The sequence below is a fragment of the Falco punctatus genome, assembly GCF_963210335.1.
Source record: "Falco punctatus genome assembly, chromosome: 7".
Classification (NCBI taxonomy): Eukaryota; Metazoa; Chordata; class Aves; order Falconiformes; family Falconidae; genus Falco; species Falco punctatus.
This window is the reverse complement of record NC_137587.1, coordinates 40,100,592-40,112,866: the sequence shown is the minus strand read 5'-3', so window position 1 is coordinate 40,112,866 and position 12,275 is coordinate 40,100,592. Positions and strand designations below refer to the sequence as shown.

The 12,275-nt window shown below is 42.0% G+C and overlaps 1 protein-coding gene across 2 annotated transcripts in view; it reads left to right on the top strand.

Annotated features, from left to right (window-relative positions):
• SLC35F4 (solute carrier family 35 member F4) overlaps positions 1–12,275 on the top strand; it is a 132,210-nt gene that overhangs the window by 107,930 nt on the left and 12,005 nt on the right. For both annotated transcript variants that reach the window (XM_080394502.1, XM_080394501.1), the window contains 2 exons: positions 3,129–3,426; positions 10,905–11,124. In XM_080394502.1, coding sequence (XP_080250628.1) covers positions 3,129–3,426; positions 10,905–11,124 — 518 coding nt within the window. The remainder of the gene's footprint in view (positions 1–3,128; positions 3,427–10,904; positions 11,125–12,275) is intronic.

Here is a 12,275-nt window from a genome sequence, read left to right as displayed (position 1 = left end):
GTGATTATTGCTGCAAAGACTGGATGATACAGCATCTTGCAGTAAAGATCATATCTAAAATACCAGAAACCTGATCTGTTCTCATTTTTGCAGCTGTTAGGCTGAAATAACTCTGTGCATGTTAGCACTAGGGTACGTCCAAAATCAGAATCCGTCTTCTCTAAGAAAGGACTTCAGGCCACTTGAGAAGAGAGTAGTGCCTTGTCATCATACTCTTCGAAACATTTATTTCACATTTGTTAATTTCCCTTTTATCCTGATCTTCCCTTTCTCATCAGTGTGGTCTAAGCAGGACTGACCTGACAGGTAGGTAAACAAATATAAAGGGTATTATTTTCTAGGATGTAGTTGCCAAATAGTCAAGAGTTCAGAAGAAAAGCTGTAGGTTTTGGTTTTCCACATCTCACTCTTCTGAAAAATGAAAGAAAAAGGCTTTTCTGTTACTATCTTGTCACAGAGACATCACAAGCAAGAATTGTGTTATAGACAGGACTGTGCAGGGGTGCTACTGCTAGCTGCCTTTCAACACAGTTTGCCATTGACCAGTGTCATCTCTGTGTGTCACCTGCAGTGTCATCTGCATTCTTTCCCTGTCATTTCATCCTTGTTGAGTTCTGAGATTGCTTCTGTGCTCTTGACAGGGTGAGTCTGTTGGTTTATTTCAGACTGAACTAAATGCAGACACAAAGGATTTCTACTACCTTGCTAATTGTAAAATGCTATCCACCAAGCACTTTGGCTGATCAATTTGTTTTCTCCTCATTAGCATATAATTTTGTATCTGAACACAAGTGCTACTTTCTAGCTTACTCGAGCCCCAGCTTCATGACTTGGAAGTCCTTAAACCTATTTAGTATGAATTGTGGGCCTGCTTGCCATGTGTCTTTGAGTTCAAGCCCTGTCATTATTCTTAAAGGTATTTCTTACCTTGTCCTTTTGATTATTTGGCCAAGATTTAGGTGGCATAGCCCAAGGATTTGGAAAGCAGCTGTCAAGCTACTATGGCACTTTGGCCGGGGATCCATCTTAATTTCACTTAGATTAAATGTAAATATCTAGTCTAGGGAGAGCTAAGCACCTACAGTGGGCTTAGATATATATGAGAATGAAATCAGATACCTTCTCACCATGCATGTCCATTATCATTAAATATGAAGGAGCCGTAGACAACATGTTTAGTCTGAATACACAATTATTTGCTAACTGCATTACGTGGGATGAGTCCTGCCCATTAAGCACTTACAAGAACTCCCCACTGTATACTTAATCGGGCTAAAACTTAACATAAGTCTTCTAAGTCCAAGGCAGGACTTGCAACAAGTGTTTATTTCTGTGCCTTTCCCTAACATTCAAACCTGGGACTGTGAAGTCCAAGTCAAATGCTAGTGGTAGTGTCATGCATAGTAACGGCAATTACATAGTTATTTGGTAATTGAAAAATAGAAAGCATGGATAAAGGTGCTTTAGTCTTCTCTTATCTTATGATTATTTTAACTGTTAGCTGAAGAAGGGCTAATTGCATGGTAGTTTTGCTTAGCAGGAAAACCTGCAATTGGATGTTACGTAATTAAGCCATCTAACTTGCAAATAAATGGTAATTTACCTTTTAATAGAAGATGTCAGTCATTATTAGTATCATAAAAATATCTATTTTTCTCTCAGCAGCCAAAGAGAATGCTAAAATAATGCTTGCTTTTTCAGGCCTGTGTCTGATTATCCTCTGGATGTTTTTAATAAACCTGTAATTTTATTTAAATTCTTGATTCACCACTAAACAATGGAGCCACTGAATACTGACTATTTTTAGGAACAAAACATCATACAATCATAAAAAGCTCCATATATTGGTTAGGAAAATTCTTGATTGCAAATGCGCTCCCTGCTACGATGAATCGTGGTTCTTTAGATGCAATGTCAGTCTAACGTAATAACTTGGAACCTTGGTTTGACATTTTGTTACGGCTGTAGCAGAAAGAGTAATATAAAAAGAAAGTAAACCTGAGTCTGAACGGGTACCTTTTTCACATTTAAGTTGAACAGTGTATGCTCTCACTGCAGTGGATCATCTATAGCTCCTCTTGACATCAACAATTTGTATTGTTTCTTACATACATCACATCATGTGTTGACACGACTGATAATTGATAGTAATAGTTAAGAATAGCTGCAGGTCATGATTTTTAGAAGGAACTCCTGTTTCTTCTATCAAACTGATGTAATATGGTCTAATGAGGTGAATGGTTGGGGCTGAATGAGGCAAATTTTGGAGCTGCCACCTGAGCTTATGGGGCAACAGTGTCAGTGCTCCTCAGTTTCCAGCACAGTTCAGTCTGTTTTTTTCAGCTGGGATCTGTGAAATCAAGATAGGTTTAATGGGTTACACCTCTGGAAGATGTGTCTGGAAGAGCAAGTCACCAGTCAGGAAGATTATATTCTCTTCTGCTAGGAAATCTCCAGCAATCTGCTAATAAATCTCAAAAGTACTGTACTAAGATGGGAAATGACAGCTTTCTGATTCCTCCTTGTTTATGTGTAGAGGTTTATTCTAGGCATGCCAATCTTCAGTTTCGTCCAGTTACCTTTTTTAACTTCAAAAATGTGAGTACACTAACTTGACTGAAAAGAGCCTTTCTCTGCTTGGGTATATAAAACCACCAAACTGTTTCTTTTTCCCCTCCCAGCTTGCAAATAAAAAAGTGATTGTTGAGTTAAAATCTTGACTAATAAGAACTTCTTCCTGGCTCAGACAGCTTTTACGTTGTACACATGCACAGTAATTGACTTTATAATGTCATTGGTTCCAAGGGATGTAGCTCTATTCTAGAGGTTTGGCTGACAGAAGGCAAAAAGGGCTGATAAAGGGAACAGTGGCAACAGCTTAACTGTAACTTTTTTACCTCAGGCATCAGTACTGTGATTTTTTTCCTATCCCCTTGAAGTGACAGAGAAAGTATTACTGAAGTATTCCTGCGCAGGATTTCAGTGTTTGTGGGACATAGAGGAATTATAGGGAGAAGGCAAGGGATGATTTGTGTCTGGATCAGAAGGGGAGACTTTGCCAAGAATTGTTTTGAATGCATTCATTATGTGTGCAACTCTTCTCTTTTTCTACTTTTTTTTTTTTCCAGGAGAAGAAGGAACACAAATGCACACAGAGAGCAGCAGCCAAGAAGCTGAAGGACAGACACAATGCCAGTCTTGCACATCCACATTTCTCAAGCTTATCTGGAGATTTCTGATCATTTTGTCCGTCTCTTCCTCCTGGGTTGGGACCACGCAGTTTGTCAAAATCACGTATGAGACCTTTGACTGTCCTTTTTTCATGACTTGGTTCTCAACAAACTGGAACATTATGGCTTTTCCCATTTATTATTCTGGGCACCTTGCAACTGCGCAGGAAAAGCAGTCTCCAATCAAAAAATTCAGGTAGGCTTTATTGTGGCGGTATCCCTTTAAACAACCTGATTTCTGTGGACTGAGGTCACTGCTCTTCTCCATTTGACCCTTGGTGTGAGAAGGCAGAAGAAAGGTCATGCTGCAGAAAATCTCATTCATAAATAGCTTACAGAAGGCTAACAGATGAGTGATATATGCTTGAAAAAATGGGTAATTGATTGTTAGAGTGTTTTTTTCCCTGAGTTAATAGGTCAGTAATTTGCTTATAATCTTGCTATATTATCTAATACCTTGATATTTTGTGTTCTTGTCTGTGTCAGACTGTTAATTAATCTGTTCAGGCCCATTTATGATAGACCAGTAGTATAAAGTGCATCCACAGTGATTCATAGTTGGGAAGAAATGCTCAAAGCTGAGGAGATGGTTCTCATGTGGAAAACCATAGCTTGCTCTCTATGCTCAGCAAGTATAGCAGGATGAAAACTGCCCTTGCGTCCCACTGGATCACAGCATGGAGGAAGAGCATCCTAGCAGCCTTCTCTGCTCTCTTTTGTGTGGGGCAGGAATTGGAGCAGGTGGTGGATTCTTGGTTTTCCTCCTCCTGTAGCTCCGAGGGGGGTAAGTGGCATTGCTGAGTGGCTGTCATCCTCAGGGACTGATGTGAAGGCTTTGTCCCATTTTCTGTCAGGCTCCATGTGGAACCACCTCTTCCTCTGAATTGTGAGAGCCAGGGGAAGACATCCCTCTAACTCCAGTCTTTTCTTACACCACATGGCTGCATGTTGTAATTGAACTCTCAACCTCAAGTGTAAAGGAGCCCACAGTACTAACTATAACATTAGTCTGCAGAGGTAGAAATTTATAAATCCCTCTTCAGTAGCCACTGTGAAATCATAGAAATACAAGGTTAGAGGGGGACCCAAAGAGATCACCTGATCCAGCCACCAGTGCTGCAGCAGGACCAAGCTGGCTTAGCTTCACTCTAGCCAGTTCTTAAGCAAGCTGCATCTAAAGTGTGCTCAGGGCTTGGAAGTACCACCACACTCTGGGACAATTCATTCCTCAGTTCCTCCCCCACTTCCATTATTCTACTGATGGGACAGTGATGTAGAAGCGGCTTTAAAAGATGGATCTAAATTCAGCTTGTGAAGAGGTAACACACCTTGCCCATGAAGGGAAGAAATTCACAGCATAATTTTGAGCTGGGACCCAATTCTGTTACTCCAGTGCAGACTTGCTTTGAAAACAATCTTACTGACTTCAGCAGAATTGTTCTGCAAGGTATTAACCAGCGTGTGGCCCGTACCTTGTTCCTGTTGACAGAGGATTCAGCACAGCTGTCATTGAGCACACAGGGAATTCAATTTGTGACTGTCAAGCTGGAGCGTAGCAGGGCCATATTCTTCCCTTGGCTGCTTTCTGGGATGTAATTCGGCCCTAAATAATCATCTCTGTCAAATCAGCGTGACTGAAATCGAACAGTTGCACTTAATTAACTGCTTTTCTGAAAACCCTAGTGCTTTGTACATTAATGATGCCTTCATTCAGATTCTTGCCGGAGTATTTGTGAGAACATTAACAGTGTCAGCTTGGCTTCTGGGCATGGGGTAAAGTAATAACAAATGCACAACAGGTAAGGAAGAAGGTGAGAATAAATATCCCTGTGGGTGGATCCTCTGCCGTTCGCTGGTTGCTTATATATCCATCAGAGCAAAATTCTGGGCATTTGTAGCAATACATAATACAAGTATGCTTAAATAATTGATGCATTTCCCAGGCTGTTAGGAGTTCAGATTTTAAAGTTCAGGACACATGCTTACATGCCCAGAGGAAGTTCTGCACACACGGAGATGTGAAGTAGGTTTGTGAACATGTGGAAACAGCAGACAGGTGTTAGAGCTGATGGGCATCTTCCCAGAGTATTTCCTATTCTAGGTACGTCATGAACTCACATCCCAAGGAGGAGGTAACTGCTGGCCGATACTGACTTTATCATAGGGACCAACTGCTTGGTCTGCGCAGTGTTATGACTTGGCAAGTCACTCTTCCAGTTTGGGTATGGGAATGAGCATCTCTTCAGGATGAGCGCTTGATTTTCCCATGACTTAAAGAGTTGAAAAGCATCATTTGTAGTTTTTAAATTCAGAGATTTATAGACAGATTTAGTTCAGAAGGGATCTTCGGAGGTCATTTATCCCAGCCTCCTACTCCAGAACAGGGTTATTTTCAAAGCTAGGTCAATTGTTTGTGTAACTGTTTGGTTTCTTGATATTGTTCCTGTTACAAGGCTTTTTATTACACTTTGTAAGATTTCTTGTTGCTTCATTTGCTGATCTTATTTCTGTGAGCTAGCTAATTCTTGTTAATAAATCCCATTCTGCAGCGATTCCAGGCCTGTCTCAGAGTCAGACAGGGGTGATTTGTCTTTGTGTTTCGGGAGGATGTAGTTACTCACTAGGAGCTTTAAAGACATACGGCTTTTTGTCCAGCAGATATTCCCAGTGGATCAGGACAAACAGTGTCTGTGATATCTTGGCAGAGATCAGTGATCATGCGAGTGACTTGCAAAGTGCTGCCCGAGGCTGGCAAAGTTGAATAGGGCCACTGTTACTTTAATAAATCCCACTCAGAAGGGTGGAATTCTCAATCTTTAACTTTAGACTGGCTTTCTGAAAGGTTTATAAACTTTGAGATTGTAAATTGTGTATTTCTTACCTTTTGCATTTTACCTTGGAGATTAAATTTTGTGGTCTTAGAAGCTAATTCATGGTTATTACCACCCTGCTGCATTTCAGTAAAGTATCTTGGTTGTCTTGGGGCAGAAGACACAGCTCTTGGTATCCCCTCAGTATTGTAGATAAAAGGTATGTCTTACATAAAGAGCTTGAAACGCTTTGCATTAGTGGTGGATAAAATGATCTGAAGCTCAGTAAGCTCAGGAATAGGAAATCTAACCCTGCCGGTTCTCCCACAGCAGAAGATACTCCACAGACTTGACACAGGATCCTAATAGAGTTATGATTTGGAATAGGTGAATGGTATTTTCAATGTTAATAAATTTTGCCTTGCCATCTGCCGTCTTGGCTGCTCAAGGGCAAATACTGTGGCAAATTCTGCCAGAATAGATCCACAATGCAATAGCTGAGGCTAGCCCTACCCGGCGCTATGCAACCTTGAGGCACTGGCTAGGAAGGGTGTTGGTAGGTGCAGGTTTAATAAATATGAACATGTTGGGAAGAGTTAGTTTTCTAGCAAGAACGATAACAAGATGTGAACATCGCTTGGAGTAAAGACAGGCATAAGTAAGTAGCTGGTATTTGCTGTCATCTGCAAGCTTGTCACCTACAAATATCTCCAACTATGTTGCAGCAGTAGCTCAGTCCAGCTTTCTCAGCCGCTTACAGAATCGCGCTGCAAATCTAGATCTTCACTGCAAAGTGCTTTTCAGAGGAGAGATGAGGATCTCTATTGCTTGAAGATTCTCAACCCTGTATGGCTTACCAGTAGGGAGGAAGACCATCAGCACAAAACCAGGGCAGCTTCTCTTGGACCATTCCTGTTGGGAGACAGCATTCCTGCAGTGCTGCCCCCAGAGCCAGACACTGCTTTTGTGAGAGGTTTACACACAATTCCCTTGCCTTTGCTCCAGCTCTTGCATCGACAAATACAGCTGGCCAGGCTTTTTCATAATGTTCAGACTTGGTCAGTCCTGGAAAAGAGTTCACCAGTTCCACCATTACTCTGTTTGGTGTCTGTCTCCTGAAATGGAGCTGAAGATATTTTATCACAGCAAATGCCATCATTTAGATAGAAGGACCAAATGACATAGTAACAACTTGCGCTCACAGAAGGTCCTGTGGTGCTTCTTGCTACCGTCATGGCATTGGTGTCCGTGCCAAGTTTTAATCCAGGTGATGTAATTACATTTGCCATATTCACGTTACCTCAGCTAGCATCTGTTAGCTCTGTTTTTTTTCTTTAAGCTGTTTTAAAACCAGCTGCTGCATTACAGTCCAGAGTCTGCTGTGCGTCAGGGGTGAATAAACTCATTCTTCTGCAGGGGCTGGCATTAGAATAACTAAGAGGCGATGCAAGCTATTTAGTGGGTGCCAGAGGCAAAGCTACATGACTGCCTGAGGTGCTGTAATTCCTGAGAGCATGGCACACTGCCCAGAGCTGATGGCTACCTGCAAATAAAAAGAGCTATTTATGTTAGAGGGCAGGTTTTAAATAGACTTCTTGTGCATTTGAAAATAGTTTGTGTCATAGTTTCAGGGTCAGCTGCCCTTAGACATCTCTGTCTTTAAGTCAACAGCCTACACATTATCTGTATGGGGAGGGATCCATGGAGCCCTCTCTCCTGAGCCCAGAGTTTAATCACTGTCATATCTGATGACTCCTGCAAGTTTAATTTTAGTTGCATGCCAAAGAGGCTGAGTTAACCACTGAGCATCCAGCCCTCACAAAGCCCAAGGCAATCTACTGTAGCCTTGACTGGGAAGATAAAGTATTCTCCCTGTCTCCTCATTCACTGAGCATTATTCATGGAGTTCTCCTAGGCATAGAGGTAAATTCATCAAGTCTCTGTCTCACTCGGCATGACCCTGTCACGAGTCTTTGCTGTATTTTTTTAATTGAGAAGGGAGGAACCGCTGGCCTCTGGTTGCATGGTCATTGTACACTGCTGTGTGTGATGGAGGCTCTTCCATCTGCTTAAACAGCTTGGGGCCTGTGAAATATTTCCAGATTTCTTCTCCTAGCTGTGAACCTCCCACTGCATCCAGGAACTCAGAGATAAGTGACGTCTGCAGGGTTGCCACAGCTGCCTCTCCCAAATAGTCAACCAGCCCACAGAGTCCAACCCGGAATGATGGCTGCATCACTGAGTCTTCCTCCTTCCAAAGGCTCATAGTCAGGGGACTTTGGACTCCATCCTCCTCACTCTGCTCTGAGTTTGTCTGTGTGCAGACATGCCAGGGATCTGCAGGACAACAAAACCTGACCCATTCTGGCATCTTCCTCGTCCTTTTTGGCTTTGGAAGCCCTCCCCATGAATGGAGGAGCAGAAACAGTGGGCTTATTCCCAGCATCTCCCTGGCAGTGGGGTCCCACGATGGATGACTGGGGTATAATTTCCCATGGCATATTTGTAGAAGAGCTTTTCCTACTGCCTGGCAGACTCCACTGGAATGATGTACTTGGATGGCTTGGCTGTTGCCTTTGTACGCTGTCAGCGTAGCCCTGGGGCACTTAACTGTGCCCTGCATTACTGTAAGCAGCCCACGCACCTTTCTTGTTTTAACACAGCACAAGCTTGTTTCCTCTAAGACAGATCCTGACAGCTTCTGAGACAGGTTGGATTTACAACCGTGTAACAATCCAATCATGCATCAGAACCGATGGCAGAGTTCCCGCTGGGTTGGAGAGAGCAGGCTCCATACAGGTCTGTAGTTCATGTTACAGATCTGTTCTTGCCAGGAGTTGGGGTGTCCTGGTTCTGACGTCATGTAATGGTAACACAGCCATGGCACGTCCAGGTCAGAGGCCACCTGTCTTGAAGTGAGATGTAGTTGAGCTCAGAATCACCCTCTGCATCCACCCAAGTCTCAAGGGGAGAAAAACATCCTTTAAACATAAGCTGCTCTATCTGCATTCAGTGAGCGTTCAAGTCTGTGAGTCCATCCTCACACAAGGAAACTCATCTTTAGCTCCTGTTGAAATCAGCGATACAAAAGCCTACAGTCAAACTTAAGCATTAACTCATTTGCTTCATTGAGTTTGCTTTGCATCTCAGATAAATGATACTCACCACTAGCTGTTCTGTTTCAAGGTGTAGTGTTTCTGTTCTGATCTTTGGAGGACAGGCTGGCTTCTGAGAACACTGAGCTCAACTGGAGTGAGGGAGATAATTAGCAGATCCGCCTGCCTGAGTGTTGACTTGTTGGACATCCTGGCACAGAGTTTGAGAAAGGAGTTTATTATTCCCCGAAATGACTGCTTTGTAACCCCAGGTCGTTGTAGTGGCAGTATGAAATGAGTGGTTATTAAGTAGAGTCACAGAATCATTTAGGTTAAGACATAGCCAATCTCAAGTATTGCGAAGATGTTATTATTCTACTTTCCTCAAAATGAGGGCGATGGTTTCCATTCTTAATAGTAAAAAACTGCAATATTTTTAACAGCAGAATTCCCCAGAATTACTAAAAATGGTTTAGGAGACCTGAAAACAAATCTGTCCTTAAAGGCAAAGCCAAATCAAGATAATTATTACACTGTCGCCACCACCCCCAAAATAACAAGTGTTTTTGACTTCACATTGCATTGCAATCTTTGAAGTTACTAATTAGTTCTACATAATTAATGTTTTAGCAATCTTCCAAACACAGCCATAAACAGCTGTGAATACTTTGGGGGCCCTGAGGCCTCGTGGCATTTAGATTAGTCCCTTAATGTCGCTTCCTAAGGATGTGTTGCAGATTAACGGTACCGTGGTTTGCTCTGTTGGTGTTTCAGTCGTATGAAGCATTAACTTGTGGGCCCTCTCATGTTTTAAATAGACATGTCGGACAGCCTCCCACCTCAAGAAATGAAGCGTACTGGGAGTATCTTGAGGAATAACTTTAACCAAGAATGAAGACAGTGGAGTTGCTAAAAAAACATCCTTCCCAATTTGGGAAAGGTAGAGGTGTTTCAGGAGGGGTGCAGTGATGTGGCTTTAATCAAGCTGCGTGCTTGAGTAGTTGGTCTCCCCTTAGCCTGTGCAGGGACCACTTTGCACAGCAGTGCTGTCCCTTTCGTGAAACCCTAAGAAGTGAACAGCTCACTTCAGTTGTATGTGACAGCGCCTGGGAATCTAGAGATTTTGCTTGCAATTTAAACCACAAGGAAATGTCTAAACAAACACAACTTTTCACTGCATAATAAAATAAAGCTGTTAAATACCATCCCTTCCCTTTCTCACACTCTCGTTTGACTGGCTCGGTCCCACTGGCTGGTGGCTGACTTTCCCACCATAGTGATGTGTCTGGCAGTATTTTTCACTGTCTTTAGGCAATTCTTAAAGCTTTCTTGGCCATATGTGAGAATATATTTCAATAAGAATAAAAACAGGTTTTGGAGCAAAGCAAGAAAAAATTGTCAAGCTACAGAAATCTTTCAAGAGAAGAAATTGCGGTTATAATCCCTCAGTTCATGGCCTCGAAGGCAGAGTCTGAGAACTGTCAGTGCATTACAGATAACCTTCATTTCTGTGTGCGAGTCCCTGGGATTATTGTTGTGTAGGAGTGTGATTATTCCAGGTAAGTTACTACTTTTCTATTTGTGAAATTGCTGTTTTAGGAAGATTGTACGTTATTTTGTCTGTGTGATTTAAACAATTGATTCTTATGGGTGCATGGAGGAGTTAGGAAAAGCACTTAATTGAATGTGATAAAAGTCTAATGAATGTTGTGTTGGAGTACGTGCTAAGGAAAATCCTAGCTGAGTTTTAAACTCTCTTCTTTTCTTAGGGAATGCAGTCGGATTTTTGGTGAAGATGGTCTGACGCTGAAACTCTTTCTTAAAAGGACTGCTCCCTTTTCTATTCTGTGGACTTTAACTAACTACCTGTATTTACTGGCTTTAAAGAAGCTGACAGCCACAGACGTCTCTGCCCTATTCTGTTGTAACAAAGCTTTTGTCTTCTTGCTTTCTTGGATTGTGCTGAAAGACAGGTTCATGGGAGCAAGGGTAATGACATGCCTGATTTTCAATTCTCTCTTCTTTTCATAATTGCCTTTAAATCCACAAGCTGTTGTGCTGCCATAGTACTGCCACATTATGGGGTGGGTGTGTATGTACATACATACACACCATGAAACCATTTCTCATTTAATTTTATGATGCAAACCTAAGCCTGAATATCAGTTAGAGATCTCAGACTCCAGAGATAATTTGATGTGGGAATTTCAAGAAGCTATTACAGCTAAGTGTAATTTGATAAATTAGAATAGGAGGACTTTCAGTTCATATAAATCTACTCTGTCTTGGGTTACAGTGCTGAGGTACAGTCAGTTAATGTTATTTTAAACTTAGTGATGAATGCTTAGGTTCTAACCAAAGCAATTTTATTCCTTGTTTGGGTAGATAGCTGTTTTCAACGTGCAGTGTATTTTTCTTGTGCCACCCTGTTACTTTTTACACACACACATATACGTGTGCTAAATTTGGTTTAAAAGGAACAGCAGCTCTTTTGCATGAAGGTGTATTTTGTGCTGAAGTGTTACAGGACTCACTGCCAAGTAATATGGACCTTGGAAAAAGAGAAAAAAGAACTCAAGCGAAATGATGTGTGTCTGGAACTAGGGGAAAGCAAGTGTGTTTCTTGTAATTTTACATACACCAATCTCCTTATATGCAGTAATTTGAACTGTTCACTTTATACCTTAGCTAAGGAGTAGCTAGGCTTTCTGCCATTTCTGCTGATGCGGATTCCCCCATTGAGGTGGCTCAAGGCCCAATGGTTGTGTTGGGTACCATCCTGACGGAACTATCAAGAGCCTTGAACTTCATTAGGGAGTGGCTGGGGGCAGGTGTGATGCCAGCAATTGGATTTGAGTGTCCTGATCCATCGCGCTTTCCATGGAACTCATCTGAGTGAGTTTGTTTTTTTTAAAAATGAGCACAGCAGCTTTTTTATTTATTAATAGCATCATAGAAGAGTTCAGGAATGAAAGGAAAAGGCATCCTTGTTTTACAGGTATCTGTCTGATCTAGCTCTTGGAGCTGCCACCAGCACACTGAACAGAGTGCTGTGCTTGGGGTTTGGGAATGGAAGAGGAAATTGTTTAAAGTAAACCAGTTCTTCTAATTTCCTGGTGCGACAGGGCTGGCTGGGCAGT